The 18,701-nt window shown below is 44.3% G+C and overlaps 1 protein-coding gene across 1 annotated transcript in view; it reads left to right on the forward strand.

The window, feature by feature from the left end:
• Nucleotides 1-114: 114 nt before the first annotated feature.
• LOC113032396 (nectin-2) overlaps nucleotides 115-18,701 on the forward strand; it is a 51,494-nt gene continuing 32,907 nt past the window's right edge. The window contains exon 1 of the mRNA XM_026185306.1: nucleotides 115-586. Coding sequence (XP_026041091.1) covers nucleotides 499-586 — 88 coding nt within the window. The 5' untranslated portion in view covers nucleotides 115-498. The remainder of the gene's footprint in view (nucleotides 587-18,701) is intronic.

Below are 18,701 nucleotides of genomic sequence, written 5' to 3' on the forward strand. Positions count from 1 at the left end.
TTTCAACAAGTTGTTCTCTGAGCCCCCCCGCCTGCCATTGCTAATCTTAATTGTTTTTTTCGGAGGGGGGTGGAAAGGATAAGGACTGTGACGCCTGATGACATCACCTCAGTCACACACGCAGTTCGAGAGCCGCGCGCTCACACGCAGGAAATAGTTGTTGGAGCAGAGAGAGAGAGAGAGAAAGAGAAAGAAAGCAGCAGTTCTTCACATCCTGAACACCGGCGGAGAGGAACTATTCACCTGTGCGCTGCCAGGACGAATTCACAAGGATTTCCATTCATTTTCAGCCCATTTTGCTTTAAAGACGAACGAGGGACACTTCAAACAAGAATCTCTGTCGGACTCTTGACCTGTCCTGTAACCAAACAAGTTCTGATTCTTTGAGTGAGATTTTACTCCGAAATTGACCTTTATTTGAAGTTTTTTTTTCTTCTCAAAGCCCTATTTATTTCGGCGATCCTTCGTTCCTGGGGTTTTAGCGGACCGTAATCAACCATGGCGAGACATGACTCCCGAATCTGGCCTGAATGCACAAAAATGATAGGACTGCTCTGCTTGGTTTCGTCGATACTTCTACAGCACGGTAAGAAAAGATCACTTATAACAAGTCAGTGGTGTCCAGCTCATTGCCGACACCGGCTTGTTTTCCGTCTTCTTCTTCTCCGAGCTTGAATAATTTAGGAGAAGACCAATTTAAACCTGACTACCACCTGTCAGGGCGGTGACGGGCGAAGAAAATCCAGCAGGTGATTTCCTTGCTTTCTGTACAGGCGACGCTTTAACTCTTCGCTTTAACTCGTCGGATTTTCTCTGAGTTTTGACTATACTAACGCCAAGTGCGGTGGTCAGAGAGATAACTCTTTACTTTAATTATTTCTCTCAGAGGTTTTGATCGTAAACCAGGCCCATCGGTCTTTGACCCGAGTTTCGGTCGGTGACTCAACGCCATGTTTAGTTTCCCTAAGGTGTGGCTCTGTGGAGCAAGGTGTTGAGGCGAGGTGCCTTCTGCGCTTCATTGGTGACTTCCCCTCTTTAAACCTAGGCGCTGTTTCAGTCTATCCTTCGTACTCCTTTTCCCACCTTAAAGCCCATTTCATCCCCACAGCCCCCTCCCTGCTCCTTTTCATTCCTGTATCCACGCATTGACGAAAACTGGTCTGGTAACAGCTCTTAATGTACACTGAAACTGACAGAGGGGGCAAGAACTGGATGGCCCGCTCTGGCTAATATCTAGATGGAACTTGCGCATGATTTTCTTTCAGTGTACCGCTTGGATTTTTTAAAAATGTAATCTGGCGTCTATTACTTTAAGCAAAGTGACTGGCCACGCCTGCTCGCGTTAATAATTCAGCTGTTTTCCAGTCTGCTTGAGCTCAGGTAGCGTACAGGTACCGCGACCGTAGGGCTCTCCAAAAATATTCCTGGTATGCACTTAACCTATTAGCATATGAATATGTTGCAGGAAACCAGTTCAACATTCTCGCTGCCTTTCCTCACTAGACCGGGTATTTTGTTGTTCTTTTTTCCTGTAATTGGGGCAGGAATGTAGGACTAGATCTAAAGTCCTGGCACAGCTACAGTATACATTTTCAATAGTGAGCGGGTTGTGGTGTTTTTTAATTGCAGTATTTGAGTTATTCATGCAGTGGACCTTTTTTGTCCGATTTCATTTTACAGAACATGAAGTGCTCTTAGTGGAGGGAGAAAAGTGGAGAAAACAAAACAAAAGGCTTTACATATTTATGAGTGAGGACAAAAGCAAGGCATTCCCTGTGCAGGCACCAACGTGGCTTTTTCTTTTCATTTTTAGTATTTTTTTTTTCTCTTTTTTTTTCAAAAGGGACTTCTGTCTGATTTCCTTTTGGTTAATATGCTATGGGGAACTGAAACTTTTTACTGGTCTCCTTTTGCATTTTTTTACCTTCACTTTTCCCTCTAGAGGTTTGACAGCAACCACTTACCTCCACTTCTCCAGCTTCAATCTGGGAGCGAAAGAAGTTCATTAATTTTCTGCAAAGTTTTCAATTTAACATGGCCCAGCTTTAATGTAAAAACCTATCCAATTCAATATTGAATTGGATAGGTTTTTAATTATGTTGGCTTCTGTAATATTTCTGAGTTCAGCAGACAAGTGGCCTGCCAGTTTAAGCTCTGAAATTGAACTATAATACCAACCCCGACCCCCAAGATCACCACGAACCATGGATGTGGGTCAGAAAGGCTTTGGCCCATTACCAAGGAGATGTTTTTATTGGAAGAACGGTGGGCTTACTTGAGGGGGAGTGTTTTTTTTTTTTTTTTGTTTTTTAAGTGGGGGAGTATGAGGCTGTGGGAGTATTGTCTTTATGGCTGAGTAAGCTGCGTGTTTGCAGGGGGCGGCTGGCTGGGCGCCCGAGAACCCGGTGGGCATGCAGGGTCAGGGCTGGGGGAAGAGACTCTGTCCTTCTCCGCTCACAAATAAGCCATTGTTGTTGTGTTTTTAATCTTTTGTATACCTGAAAGCATTCAGAAAAGTATGCAAAGCCATTCTTGACGACTCTCCTCAGATTCAAGCAAAAACAGGTGGCTTTTCAGCGGCCCGCTGCTTTTGTGCGTTGGATTGATGTGGCTGAGTTTCTGGATTGGCTGGAAAACGCAACAGGCAGCAACTGATTAAGACAGGCGACGCCCTGGCTACCCTCTTTCCCACCGTCATTTGAAATCTCTCCCCCTCCCTCCCTCCCACCAAGCATGCGCCCCCTCCCCCACCGCTGCTGTCCACTACATACAGAGGCCTTGTTCTTGTCTCCGTCTGTTTTTTTTCTGCTGTCTTTTATTCTTTCCTGTCCAGAGCTTTTGTGTGGGTGATGGTAGTGATTGGGTTATTCAGATGGCCTCCCTCGCTCCCCCCACCTCTCTTCGAACTCAAGGCCGTGCTGTTTATGACAGGAACAACGTGCAGCCAGACAGGACAATAAACCACATGACCTTACCATAGCCTGTCATGACTGTAGGATTTCAGAGCTGTATTCTTTTTACAGCTACAATCACACCAGCTAATATGATTATGCTGTAGAATATCAAAGTACTGAAAAAACCACAGCATTTTCACAATCATTAACTGCCCACCCTGTTCAGTCACACACAGACACACACACACAGATGTACTTAGCGTGGATACTGATTGACTCGAATGTACTGATCTTTCTTTTGGCAGTCCTCGGTGTGCAATAGTTCAGACTATTAGGTCTAACAGTTCCCCTCCACATGGTGTGAAACAGTGTATTCCTGCCAAGTCTGGAACAATTCATCATCACAACAGAGGAAGAGCACTAGACTCTGTCTATTAAGAGGAATGTAATTGATGGATCATGAGAGGAGGTTTTTTTTCTTTTCTTTTCTATGCTAATAAAGGGGAAGAAAAAAGTAAGTCCTTAGTATCTCATTAGTCTCAGTGGAGCGAGGAGTTTTCAGTCTGGCTTTAGTTTTTTGTGTTAATGGCTGTTGAGGTTTGGTCCTATCATTATGTAAATGAGCTGTCCTCACCCTTTTGCACCAGCACCGTAAATGTCAGAAGGATTTTGAAAAGGTCAGGTGTGTGCTTCTGTACGTGTGAAAGAAAATCTCGTCCCGACTGTGATATGTGCTGGTAAAAACACACACACTTGCACGCACACACATACTCGCTGAGGGTTCCTGTTTAAATGACACATCAATAACGTCTTCCTCTCGCTTATGGTCGCCATTAAAGGTTTGTTGATTCAGACATAAAAGTGTTCTTGAATTTATGGCTTAATGGAGACATGAGAGTGATGCCAATTCATTGTATTTCCCTTTATACGTGGGCAGTGTTTGGCAAATGTGTCCCAATTAATTTCGAATAACAAAATTGTGAAATGATTGAAGCTTTGGCATTTCACCAGATGAGCCTAATGATTTAGACAGCTTTTTAATACTACTTGTTATTTTTTTTTTTTTTTTTTTTTTTTTTCCAGGTGCAGGACTTGGTAATATTTAATGGTCGCTCAGAAATGAAGCACCACTTATCCCACTATAAAATTGTGACAAATGTGAAGCTTTTTAACTGACGTATTGAAAACATTTTAGCACAAGGCACTTTTCATTTTAAAACCAATATGGTAGCTAAATTGATTAAATTGTTGATCCTTGACATTTTACCGGATTTTAGGTATACAGCTATTTTGATAAATCAGGTTTTAGTGAGATTACTTTGCTCCATAGAGTTTTCATTACCAGTGACCACAGACACAAAAGATCCATCAAGTTTATTGTTGACTTGGCAAATATTATTAGACTGGATGGATGGAGCGGAGCAGAGGGGGTCGATGCGCGCCAGCCGCTGCATCTTGTTGCGTTTTAGGCCACATAGTATACCACAGAGGCAGGCACAGATACGTGTGCACATTTAGCTGGTGATGCATGGGCGATGTAACCTGAGGCTGCACTGTAAGTCAGATGACATTCCAATAATAGGGCGGAGGCGACACATCACAGAATGACACTGCATGTGTGTATTACTGTTTGTTTCAGGAAGGCAAGTGTTATCCTCATCAGCAACCCTGTTATCTTCTACAGACATCAGATGTGAGGAGTTCCTTTTTTTCCCCAACTCCATGCTCATTTAATTGACTGCCTTAAACGAGGCTTATCCTGCAACTTGTAATAATGATAGTGGGTTTCCTGTGACAAGAGAGCCAAAGCCAGCAGCTCTGCGTCTGAAGTCCCTCCCTGCTCTCTTCCGTTGACTTGTACATGCTGGGTGGATGGAGGTCACACTGGGAGCCCCCAGCCAGCATGTTTGTGTTTGGCTCTGAGAGTTGCCAGACGGCTGAAGTCAGTCCCATCTGATCCAAAGGAAAATGAGCAGAAATCCTTCTTTTGGAAGGAATGCCAAACATTATTAATATGCATGGTGCAGCTAAGGGGTTTCTAAAAACACAACTGTGCTGGGGTCGATGATATTCTTGGCGCAGGTGTTGGGTTTAACTCCTATCTACATCAAATCTGCGTGCATGTGCACACGCACCGATTAAGGTTCGACGCAAGATACCGTTCCATAATGTACCCTACCCACCCACATGCTTCTACATAATGGAGACTTTTAAGACTGTAGCATTTGCTGAAGTTGCATGCCAGGAGCTTATCTTGTATACAGTGGGATTTTTTTTTTTTGGTTTTTTGTTTTTTTTCCAGTCACACACAGATTTCCACACCATTAGTCAAGATACCTTCTGCCAAATCTGCATTTTCCTATCTGCGTTTTCCTGACAAACCCCAGATGGAATTTAGGGAGATGCAGGTCAAACCCATTCCAGCTCAGCCGACGTAGAGAATGAGCAGTAATTCCAATTGAAGATCCATTGAAAGGCAGCCAAACTCTTTAAAATGAAATCCTCTTAATTAACTAGGCTTGGGAGATGGGTGTCTCTGTGACCCTGCTGTAGAAAAAATCACAGAGGATGAGCAGCGGAGGCAGAGCGGTGAGTGGGGGGGTTGAGGTTGTCGACATTTTCAAATTCCACACCGCAGCGTCTTGGCAGAGGTGCTGGAGGAGGATTGCAGAAAACTGTGTGAGGGAGTGAACCAGGGAGGCCAGGAATTATCAGCTCATTTGTAATTTAGTCGCACCTCCCTCCCCTCTTCTTCTCTCTCACGCTCTCAAAGCATTAGGCACATATTTAATAACTAAAGAGCCTTCATTGCAGACAGTAAAGGACTACCTCCACTAACCTTTCTCTTTTTATTATTGTTTCCTGGCCTGTAACCTCCCTCTGTCATCCTTCTCCTCTTTCTTCTGTCTTTGTCACATCCTTTTTATTTCTGAAACCATCCCCATAGTGCACTCAGCAGATCTCTGTGCAGCTAAGCACCGAGGCCCTTGACTGCGTCCTCCTCACAGTGTCCCTATATACTTGTGCGCACGCACACACACTCTCCTGCTCATTAGCAGTCACCTTAATGTGTCTAAATGGAGTTTGTGAGGTGGAAGGTGGTTTGCGTTATCGATCTGGTATTGAATGGTTGATGATGCAGTGCCCTTATGTGATATTGAAAACATTTAGGGCTTGCACTGTCGACACGGCCGTACCTTGAAACATCTCTCCCTTTGTTCCTCAGCTAATCCCTCCGCGTGTCCTCTCTGCCCCCAGTTTGCGAAATGTCGAGCCGGTTTTGTTGGCAGTACTGCCCGCGTGTCCCCCTTCACAGATTTCCCCAGCTCCAGCAGCACGCGTTACAAGCGTGCTGCATTTAGTTCCTTTTGTTACCTGTCTGCACACCGCTTTTAATACACACAAACGCAGACGTGTTGCGTCCTCATCGCATCTGACTTTGACAAGGTCATGTCCAATTCACAGAAGGAAATTGAATTTGTTGCGACAGGGTCTTGTCAAGGCTCTGGTAGCCGGGCACAGAGTCGTGCTCCTCAAAAACCGTGTGTGCACACCGACTGCTTTCAATTCAGTCAGCTTTCCCTCGTGATCCTGCTAGTCTTATCAGAGCAACACAGTAAAAATTACACGGCATAATGTGAAAATGTAGTATTCTCGCACAGATTGGATCTCGGAAGTATGAGATAAGAAAACTGATTTCGCTATTGCAGAGACGATGCACAAACAGGTTTTATTTTACTTATTTATTTATTTCACTGAAAGCGTGTGAAGCGTGCTCTTGTGTTTCGCAAGGCGAGCGGTCGTTTCCACAGTCCTGCGGTTCGATCTCGTCGCTGATATCTACTGTTTCACTTATTGGTTTAAAAATGTACAGCCACGCTACGCTGATAAACGAGCAGCAGTCTCGTCATTAGTCCCCAGAGCCTTGAAACGGCAGCTTTTAAATCCTCCCCTGAAGCAAACATCACATTAAGGTCAAATGGAGGCAGCAGGTTTATTCAGTTATCAACCCAGTGTTTTGTCAACAGGGTGTGCCAGGGTTTGCTTGTTTGTCGCTCCTTAGGGAGAGCAGGTCCTCCTTCATTGAAGTGATTTGTCTCATTCATCTGCTAAACTGATTGCCTGCTCTCTAATCGGCCACTTGCCCCCCCTCCTGTCACATTTGTGCCTTTACTTCCACTCCTCCATCTTGACTCATTCTTCCCCTGCTCTTTCTGCCTTCTTTGTTCACGTCCTCTCCTAATGCACCAACTTCCTCCTTTCTGTAATTTGGCCCGCATAATTGATCCATCTGCTCAGCAAACTGCTGTGCCTTACTGTATCTCTTTTTTTTCCTCTTCTCTCATCCTGTTTTTTGTTCTCCTCCACTTTGTTTCTTAGTCATTAATCCCCCCTTTTCCTTCTGTAATTGGAATGTCTGTTACTTTCCTCTATCCTCTTAGGCTTTCTATCTTTCTCTTTCTCTTCTGTAGCTCTCATGCCGTCTCTGTCCCACCGTCCAATTCCCCAGTTGTCTCTTCCACCTATGTCAGGCCTGGAGTTTCTGCTTAAGCCTATCCAAACTGCCTTTGCTACTTTCCTCCTTCTTACTCTCATTTGCTCCTCGTGTCTCTCGCTCTACTTTCTTCTCATACTTCCTTAACAACCCCAACCCTCCCTACAGACATTTGTATTGCAGGCATCTGTACCTTCCTTCCCCTCCTAACGAGTGCTTCTCCTCTCTCTCTCGTTCTTTCTTTTTTCCTTCTTGCACACATCAATCATCCGTTCTCTCTCATGCACTCCTCTCCTCCTTTCTCCTCTAATGGCGACAACACCACCTCCTCAACCCTAGTGGGCATTTTTTTTGAAGGTTAAGTTGCTGTGACACTTTTTACAGTGCGCTGCCCCACCTCACCTCACCCTTCCTCTTATTATCTCACCCTCCTTTCCCTTGCCCAGCCTGCAGAACGACAATCAGCACCACGTCCTCGCGCGACCACAAACACACACGCAGAGCACGAAAACAGTGCGTGCTTCGTACACACACGAGTGCTGAGGGATGTTGGGCTGATTTGATGGTTGAATCACTTGATTACTGTACAGAGGACAGAAAAGGAGAACTGACACAACAAAGTCAACGGAGCGAGAGCTGAGAATGAAGCGAGTTGGTGAGACGGCGAAATGGAAACAGATGCAGGATTTTATTTCATTTCAGCAGAACTAACCTGTCGTGCAATGCTAGGATCAGGATGACGGTGTCCACTCCCCTGCTGCTAGATGCTGTCACACACTCGTCTCCCCCGCAGGCGGTGACTAGGCTGGTAATATAGCTTGACTCATCTAACAAGAATCTCACACTGAGGCTGAAATGGGATTACGTCTCAAGAGTTAATTCCCACTTTCTGGGGAAAGTAATACTGTCCGAAACTTCAGCAGAAAATTTGCTTTTTTTTTTTCTTCTTCTGAAACTTTGTGCGATTTTTTTTTATTTTTTTATTTTTTATTTTTGTGTGTGTGGGAGAAGCGAAACACTCTGAATATTTTAAAATAAAAAACAATCCGGTTCATTTGTTTTCCCCAGTACATCTTGCTGCTTATTTACCGTGAACGCTTTCATTTTATTCACACATTTAAAACTTTTTACTAAAAAGGACTAAGATGTGCTGAACCTTCGCGGCATTGAAATGGAAATGTAGCATAAAAGTATCCACACAGTGACCGTGGCGTGTGACGTCGTTGGTCTTGAACTTTTCTTTGTCATGACAGCACCCCCTACCCCCGCTTCCACTGTTGCCACTCCTGCTACCATTACCGCTGTTAAGCTCTTATTAATTACTTCTAGATGCGTGATAGGGCGTTAAAGAGAGCAGATGCCATAAAAGAGCAGCAGATCTCTGCATAAATGTAAACACAGACATAGTAGGAGGATTAACTGCCAGCAATGGCAGAGCAATGGGATTTCTTCACCACTTTAGCTAAGCTACTACCTACTAGATATGCAAGTCAAGATTGTGGCAAAACACAATTTTGGATACCTGTTTATCTATTTTAAAAAAGCTTTTGGTGTTGCTACATGACGCATTTGTGCAAATATAGAAAGAAAGGGCTTCATAATGTGTGCAAGTAATGACACGATACTGTGTGCAGCTGTGGGGGTTAATGCTGGTGTGGTGAAAGTTGTAATGTTTAAAGATTTTTCAGGTAAAGTGAAAATGCACCACAGTTTATTTCATAGGATCTCGTCAGTTTCATGCCTGTGATAAAAATACGTTTGATTTTTTTCACACACTTTTCACGCAGCTACTTTAAATTGTGAATGAGGTGCTTTTCAAGACCGATGTTTTATTGGTCTCTCGTTAGTAATTTTGTTGTCATTTTCCTAAACGAAATATTGTTGGGTTTGGACTGTTGATGAGGCAAAACAGGTTATGAAGATGTCACCATATTATTTTTCCCATTATGTTTGGACATTTTAAAAAATCTAGGAAAATGATCACTGGACAAAAATCTGTGTCTGTAATTAACAATAGATAAATATAGTGAAGAACTCAGTGTTGTCGGAGCAGTATATTCACATGCGTGTTTCCTGCTTTCAAATAATGGAAACATCTTGGGTCAGGAGTCTTGTTTGACAACATTTTAAGTGCTTCTTAAGCGTGCGTTTGCACAAAAACAGTTCAACATTGAACCCCGGGATGATGGTTTTTAGTCCAGGCAGTCGGCTGGCTGATGCTAGACAAAGTGATGCACTCGGTGTTACTGCAAACAGAGACAGCATTGTTCTTAGCCAAGCTTAGAGACCCTCCTCCTCCTTCCTTTCAGCCTCCATTCCTTCTAATCCAGGTGAACTGAGGGAGATCATTGAAAAGGCCATCCATTGTCCCCCTTCCCCTTCTCTTCGCGTTCTCCCTCCACACCACACCTGTATCAATGGACAGAGCTGCTTTTCAGTAGTGGCCCTAGAGGGAAAGTGGCTCTGTAACAAGAGATGATTGCATAGTTTCTCTTGAAATGGAAGCTGACGGAGGGGCTTTTTTGTTGTGTGGATGGAGCACTGTGGTGCCTTTTAACAAGTTTTCTTTGTACGTAAGGTGTTGGTGCGCTTTTCATACAGAAAGTCGGATGTTTGCTATGTGCAAACACATGTTTGTGCCATCCATGTATCATGCACTTGCTTGTTACTTGGCCACTTGCTGCTTTGGCTTTCTGTCTTGGCCTCTTTAGGAAGAGCTGGATAGGGGTGGGGAGGCGGTATCTTCTCTTCTTGTCACCGTGGTCCTCTGGGTGTGTGCTTGCTCCCTCAGGATGCTGGAAGCCATCTCCTGAATCGTCTTCCTTTTTAGAAGCTTTTAAAGGAAACACTTTCTCCGTTTATTTCTGTCCTTTTTTTCCCCTTCTCGCTTCTTCCCAGTTTGCTCTTCTTGCAACAAGCTTGCGGCTGATTTGTGCACCAGTGATTCATGAATTTTTTTTTTTTTTTTCCTCTGGCACAGCAGAGTCATGCGGTGTACGTGTGTGTGCGCGTGTGCGTGTGAGGAGGGTGTGCTGGGTCTGAGCCACAGAAGAAGACTGAATGCTGGGGGGGAAAGGTAGAGAAGGATTGTGCTGTGATGCCAGCCGCGATTAGAGCAGTAGCACTCGCCATTTAAGCACACATTTAAATAGACACAGCCTCGGGAAGATGGGGGGGCGAGGTGAGGAAAGGTTCTTCTGCTTGTGTAAACTAACACAAGTGTTCGCAATTGTTCTTGTTTTTTAATAGGAGACCCTCAGGCTCCTCCTACTAACTTTCTCTTGTTCTTTTGTTTGTCTCCTTTTCCTCCACAGTCTCCTTCTCCAGTGAATTCCTTTCTTTTTACACAGAATTGCTTTATCTGGGATGGATTATTAATGTCCTCCATTGATGTTTTTCCTCTGTGCCTCCCTCCGCTCTCGCCCGTCTTCGCATTCTTTTCCGTGACTCCATCTTGTGTGTCCGCTGATTTGGCTGTTGTCCCTGTGTCAGTCAGTCCCCCCCCTCCTCCTTCCAGTTTATCTCTCCTCCTCATTCCTTCCTGATGACTTTGTCCTCTCTCCCTTCCTCATCACCTCAGTCAATTGTGTTTGCTTCCTGCCTCCTTACAGTTTCCTCACTCCTCTTCATTTTACAGCTGTTCGCTATCTAACCCCCCCTCCCGCATGTCTCCTTTCCTTTACATTCTCTAAACCTAACTTGGCCTGCTTGCCTCTACTTTGACTGTCCTACTTTGATTTCCTCAGCTCTTCCCCCAGCTCCTCCTCCCTCTCTGTTGTTTATTTACATAGATGGAGGTAGGGCTGGCAGGATGGATTGATGGATGACGAGAGGCCATGGGTGAGAGGATCCTCTGGGTTTGATGGACGCTCTTGTCACTCAGGATAATACTTACAGAATTGGCTGGTTCGTTATTGTAAAAGTCCTTCCATGGAAGACTTGGCATCTATATTAAGACAACCTGGGCTGCTCATCCTGGTATCCGTTCAGTATCAGTAGATCTAACATGATTACAATATTGTGGACTTAAGGGCCTCACCAGCTAAAAGTAAACCATTTTTTAAGACTCATATTAGCAGTTTTGAACATCTCCACTGACAAAGGCTCTCAGCTGCACTGTGCGTCTGCCCTTTTAAAAAGCTCGTCCCTTGTAGATGACATAATTATGCAGTGTCAACGTGTGACAAGCTGAGCCATTAGAAGAATTAATATGTGCAGCGTAGGAGGGAGTCTGTCCACGGTCTTCTAATGCTCACAGCCACTCAGTCCCCTCTACTCATCTTGAAACCATCAGTGTAGAGGCAGTTATCTCAGGAGCCATCTTTTTGGCCCAGTATCTGGTTTTAAGACTCATAGTGGACTCATAACACAGTATTACATTAATATGTCACGAATAATAAATGCACTGTAGTTTTAAATTCTGACTCTGGGGTTAATTGGTCTTAAAATAATACCTTATTGACTGTGATATGATAGTCGTGCCAGACTGATTGTATTGAATGTTAGACTTGATTTCTGTGGGACAGGGATTGATTTTAATGTCATATAATGGTTGGATTACATACAAGTGTTTGTTTTTTTTGTTAGTATTGCTCACTATGTTATATATTATCTCTTTAATTATGGATTTTTTTCATCATTTCTGAGGATTTTTATTGGGGGAAAAATGAAGACGCTCTTCATAAACCGCTATGAACACAAAGCTTTTATTTCATTGTTTTCTGCACCGTTACTGTACATGAGGTTGCAGTTACAATGGAGAGACTGGAGTTGAAATCCAGCTGTGTGGCTGCCTGTTGTTTCACAGTTTATAACAGGTTAGCACAGTAAGACTTGTAGCCTGAAATATTACATCCGTGATATAAAGGTGATAAACAGTCAAAGTGAACTTTAACTTAAGGTATTGTTTTTTTTTTCTTTCTTTTTTTCTATTTCTAGTAAAAAGACACACCATGAACAGATGGCAGGCTGTAAAATTTTTCTTTCTTCTAATTTGATGAGCTTAAAAACATTTTTTTTTTTTTTTTGAACTGTATGAGTGCAAGTGCACAACTTCAGGCACCGTTCTACTTAAAGTTCTACTTAAAGTCTGTGAACTTAATTAGCTCATTAGCCTGTGGCTACACAACACGTAACATATGCGGATCGTTTGCAGAGCAGATGCTGCAACACTATGCTCCCGCTATAATCAATAAAACGGGCTACTCTGGTCTACTTTTATGTTCTCAGAGCACCCAATCTTCCTGTGTGTGTGTGTGTGTGTGTCCAGTCCTTTTACACAGAAATGGGTCATAAAGCACTGATTTCTTTATTTCTTTGCTAAATGAAATTGTCGCTATACATTAAGCGACTTTAGCGTCTGCGTTTGTTTTGCCAGTACCAGCTGGCACTTTCTTAGGAACGTTATCCCCTATATCATCTCCTGTAGTCTGTTAAAAAGATTTTCTGCAAAGATTTTGGATCCAAAATCCTGAAAATGCAACACGATCTGAAAGTTTTTTAATTTTTAAAAAAAAATTTTAACCTATGAGTCACACAGCCTTACGCTGAACAAGCACTGCAGGTGTAGCGAGTACAAAAAATAAGAATAAAACAAAACCTACTGTGGCACACGGTCCCTGACACAAACAGTCCACACATCCTGTGGGTTCATGTAGCCAAAGCATTAGCCTTTAAGTGACTCATTAGGGAGGAGCTAATGATAATTCCAGAGCATGATAAATTTTCTTGACTCTTCAAACCGTTTGTTAACACTCAACGACCATGGCCTCCTCTGAGCTGACTGATCTGAAAATGAAGCTGATTGATGCTTTCAAAGCAGGGGAAGGCTATAAAAAGATATCAAAACACTTCTAGCTTTCCACCTTCTGAAATGTCATTATTAAATGGCAGTAAAAGGGAATGGTGAATGGCTAAGAACAATTTCAGATAAAATTGCGCTCCGGCTGGGCTAAAAGGCAGAGGAAAATCCTCCGAATGACTTCAAAGGAGCTGTAGGACGACTTGGCTGACGCAGCAGTGGCGGGTGCACAGTTACACTGAGCAGCACAAACAGGTTCTACGTGAAGAGTCATTATAAGGAAACCTTACCTGCAACCTCATCCCAAAAGTCACCATCCAAACTTTGCAAAGCAACATCTGGAAAAGCCAGATTCAGTTTGGGAACAATTGCTGTTGACAGGTAAAGTTAAAACTAAGCCTTAGGGGCACAATCACAAAACCTTTTCATACAGCAGGATTAGTGTTTAGATTTTTCTGTTTATTTTCAACAAATAAAGACAGAGTACGTGTTTATCTGGAATGTCCTGATAAAATGATTTGGAGGACAAATCCAAAACATTTTCTATTTTCAACATAAGAATGGTGGAGATTTGCTGATATTTCATTCTTTGATTAGTGTGTCCTGATTGTTAACGGAGCTTAATCTGTAGATGAAATGGTAATTATTAGTTGCAGCATTGGAATTGTTCTTACAGTGAAAATATGAGCACTGCAAAGTTAAATCACAATAATGCTGACAGGAGCTTGCATGCTGAAAACTGTAAATGTCCTCTTCGAGTAAAAGGGTGCTTAGAGGAAAAATTGAAGGAATTGATCAGTGTAGCAAAAAAAAAAAAAATCAGTAGATTGCTTAACAGTTGGCAAAAAACCCCATCCGTGCCAAGACTGTAATGGTAGAAGCGACAGGACAAATGGGGCTGCAGAGATCATGCGAAAGCACGCACTCGGATGAGCAAGGGGAAGAGATGAGTGCAGGCCATGCTGTTGGAGGTAAATGTATGTTGGCAGTAGCTAAAGGGAGGGAAAGAGTGAGAGCACAATGGTGAGCGAAAGAGAGGAGCCTGTTACTGAACCATCAGTGGCGGTAATGAGACACAGGTGCAGCGCATGGAACCATATCCCTTAACAGCGAGGAGGATGGGAAGGCTGCGTGTAAGTCAAGGATACTGTAGAGCTGCAAGACGGAAGACTCAATGCAGCATTTCACTTTGATGGAACATTATTACTTATTAGCATGCGCATCCCCCACAGGAGTATGCGAACAATCGCCCGAAAACAGTAGACACCCCGGGGACGTGTCGTTACTCAGGGCGCCCAGGCTTCTTCTGACTCTCCGTTCATTTGCATCTATTTTTAAGCGCCTAGTTAAAAAATTATAAGTGCAAGAAATTAAAAACAAGCATGACATGCAGCCGCCACATAGAATTAATTCTGGGTCTTTGTTTGTAGTTCATCGACTCTGATCATTTCATTTAGACTTGGGTTTTCAAACATATGCTAATGAATGGGAAGCCAGGAAAAGCCAGAGCTTTGCAACACTGCAACTGATTTCAGCACTTGATTGTTAATGAACTTATATTTGGGTTTGCATGCTAAAAACAGAAAACGTTGGATTAGCTGGAAAAGCTGCTTTGAAAATTGGTTTGCAGAGAGGATGCAATGAGAAATGGGGGCTGCGGGGAGAATGTAAGGTGACAGATTGAGATAAGAGAGGAGTGGTGGAAGGGGAAAGAAGGGCACAAGCTGCAAAGGAAAAGGTGTTAAGAAAGTGTCAGGGGTATTGAATCAGAGGGGTGCTTGTGAGGATGCGAGCGGCAGAAACGCACTCCCTGCTCCAGGCAAGGTGTGATGGCTACTGTTGCTTCTGTGCTTGGTTTTCTTTTGCAACTTAAAGATCAGTCTAAGGCACAAACCAGTTAGACATGGAAAGGAAAGCAAAGGAGGATGTTCTGCAGTAAACAAATGTGTGCGGGCGTGCACGATCTAGAGAGAGGGGAAGTGAGAATAAGAGCAGGTGCAGTCTGCAATTTCATGTGGATGCATAGTTTGTTTGAATGGTAGACCTAAGAGGGGGTAAGAGAATGGCCTTTGTATTCAGCCAGTACTGAGTGAGTAAATATTTTGGAAGGGCATGCTGTGTGGGTAGATTGTTCTTTTAGGCAGCGGGGGTGACAACAAAACAGGGCAAGATAAGAGGAAAGGAGAAGGCGAGCTAAAGGAAACTGTGAAGCAGCAGCTATGTTTATTTCGCCATGCGGAGACGTGAACACAAACTGGGCTTTGTCCCGCGCCCAGGCTAACTTAATGTTAGAGCTAGCTGTGAGACCTCAGAGAGATGCAGAAACGGCTTTGCTCTTTCCCCTTCATTTGCTGCCAAATGACATCGCTTACTCTGCTACGGGGTTGCCCTCGCTGCCAGTGGCTGCTATCATGAATGAACAATGTGCACTTCTCAGGGTCCCTACCTCTCCTCAGGGTGCTTCTCCACAGGCCGTAGGTGTACACTACAGGACACGAAGCTAGGCATAAGATGGTATTCCTGCTGTGGCAGCCTTGTTAGAGCGATGTTTGATGTGTCTCATTTTCTAACGTTGGAACATGGTGTGAGTACAAATAGAGAAGTGAAGCGCACGCAAACACACACACTGCAAACACGGTGTGGTGTGACCTCCACATGGCCCCTGTGGCGTTATATGTATTTCTTTTCTTTTTTTTTCTTTAGTGTAAGGGCAGGATGGCTCTAAAGTGGGGATGAGGGATAGAGGGGTCATTCATTCACCTCGTGCACACGCACACACATACACCTCCCTCACAGGCCTTTCATCTTTACTCTCACAGGCATCGCTTGTTCTGTCAGTCTTGCTGAAGAGAAAGAAGGCGAGGGGGAGAGAGGGAGGGAGACAGAGGAAGGATGTCAGGGAAGGAGTGAGAAGGGTGGGTGAAGAAGGAGAAGGAAAAAGACAGCAAGTGATTTGAGTTTCCTGTTCCATGCAAAGCCATCTACCGACCTGCCCCACCTTCTTCTGTCTGGGGAAAAGAGTAAAGCGTGCTCAGCTTCTGTGCACAGTCATCCTAGTTTCATCTTCTTCCACCCTCCCTCTCTTTAATTGTATCCTTCGCATCCTTCTCATCCTCTTGTTGCTTGGCCATATCAACACCCACCCGCTCCCCCCGCACTCTTCCTGTGTCCATCCCTCGCCTCCCCCCTGGGGCTTACCTCAGTGGGTTGGTTCCAGTCTGTCTGTTTGCTGATGACTCCACTTGGAGCAGATGTGATGCTCAGCAGCTGTTTCTTTGCTCTGCAGTACCCTCCCTACCCCACACACCTCCGCTCCTCCCTCTTATCTCCCCACACTCACATCTCTCTGTCTCCCCCTCCAGTGTCTCTTATGTTCCTATTTATCTACGTGTCTTTTTGTTCCGACGTTGCTCAAGCGTAAATTGGCGAGTTTAATTTTGCTTTCAGATGTCTTTTTTTTGTTTTTTCCTCCCCTCGTCTTCTCTGACCAGCCTTTCCAATTTGCTTCACTTTCCAGCCTTCCTTGATGCGGCTGTTAATGTTCAAAGCACGTAAGGATTTAATGTCATAACAATAAGTCTGGAATCTGCGTATTTGTCTGCCACATGAATGCCAACTGTCGCACTGTAATCATGTGAAACAAATGTTGGCCATTGATGGCAGCTCTGCAGAGGGTAGAGGGGAGAGTATTGTTTCCTCTATAAATCTGTGGAAACGAGAGAAATGTGAATGGCGAAGGTTTGTTTCTGTTTTTCATTTCGCCAGCGACATTGTGCTGTTCAAAGTCAGGCTCAGCGCTGGAATTAGAATTCTATGTTTAGCTTAAGATGTATAGAGATAAAAATGGGACTTGGACACTTGAAGAGTGATGGAGTGGGTTTTATTTAGGCTGAGTCCCCTCAGTGGCCTGTGCTTCTTTGGATAGACTTATTAGAATCTTTATTAGCTCTCTCTGTGTTCATCTGTTATCTCTGTCTCTTTGCCTCTGCCTCAGTAAGGGGTTGGCTGGTGAACTGAGCATCCTCTGACAGGGACCCTCTCATCCAATATTAGAGAAGAAGCAAGAGGGGAGTTCTTGCCACTGTGATGACTTAAGCCTGGAGAAATCTGTTTCTGGATGGGCGTGTGGTTGCATCGGTGTGGCAGGGCGCGTTCGGGAGTGTGTGCAAATACGTGCGTGTCACATCTGTAATTGGCTGCCTCTGATCTTGTGGAAATCTGGGCTCAGTGTGGCAGATCCACCAGCTAATCAACGCTCAGAGCTTGCGCACAGGAACGTCAACCTGTGCTTTACTCCAGAGGCTGGAATGTCACCACGCTTGGGATTTAATCGCTCCAGAAATCCCTTAATGGGAAACGTTACATGAAGCCTAATTTGAGGATGTTGAGATAAAATGTTGCTGTGTGTGTGTGTGTGTGAGAGAGAGAAAGCTTGTGACAGTAAGGAGGTATGTGTGTGTGTTGTGTGCTCGACTGAAACTCTGATAAAAGATATTGAGCGCCACTTTTCCCCCTCGCTCTCAGATGATAAGATTACAACAAGGCCAGAGGTGTTTCTGTTTGCACTTTAGCCTCTCTGCTCTGCCTTCTCTGTGACCGTGAGTATTCATGGTGGCATACGGCACAGCGTCATTGGGAAATTCATAAGGGGGAATCATCACTCATTCCTGGTTCCCCTTTGAGGACTGCGCTAATTAGCCAGCGTCTGTGATTAGTTGGCTTGTGTTTGATCTGCTTCACTCCTCTCCCTCCCTGTCGAAGGGCTGCCTGCCTGCCTGCGCCGCGATTTGGCTGCGAGGTGCGCCAAACAAACACTCAAAAACAGACACACAAAGATGTACACAGCGCCGCTTTTCTCCCCCCCCCTCTCCTTTCCCTGCCTTTCGGAGACACTGCAGGTGGCCTCTGAGACACAGTATCATACACTGGCAGACAGCCACATACGCACAAACATGTGAGCCGCAGTACTCCAAACCAAAGCTCACAACACTTCAGTCGAAAGAGTATATCTGTTAATATTTCACTACTGCATACCAAGAACTTTGTTTACTTTCTCTTAGCGAGTTTCAGGCTGCCAGTAAAATTCCCCTGAAAAGCCAGGCAGTACGCCGCTTATTAAGGCAACAGAGGGTGTGGGTGGCTAGCTGAGAAGGGGATTTACTTAACTTAACCCCGAGTGATTACAGCTAAAGATGGGCGAATTATGAATGTAATTAAATTTGTACAAATCCCCCTTTGCTGCCCTTTTTTACGTTAGGTCTCAATGGCAAAGCACAGTAAGGGATACCCATGCTGCGCTTAATATGACACAAATAAAAGAAACTCTTCGGTGCATGACAGAGCACTGTCTAATTACACAGTGGCTGTGATATTGAAGGGCCCGTCTTGTCCTTGAAGCATGGCAGGGACATCTCTGACTGTTCATACCCCCATCTATCTACTCCTCACATCCCAATCCTCTATCTGTCACTCTGCCTTAAGGGGGTAGATGGTAAACAAAGGCAGCTCACAT

The sequence above is a fragment of the Astatotilapia calliptera genome, chromosome 11 (assembly GCF_900246225.1).
Source record: "Astatotilapia calliptera chromosome 11, fAstCal1.2, whole genome shotgun sequence".
Lineage (NCBI taxonomy): Eukaryota > Metazoa > Chordata > Actinopteri > Cichliformes > Cichlidae > Astatotilapia > Astatotilapia calliptera.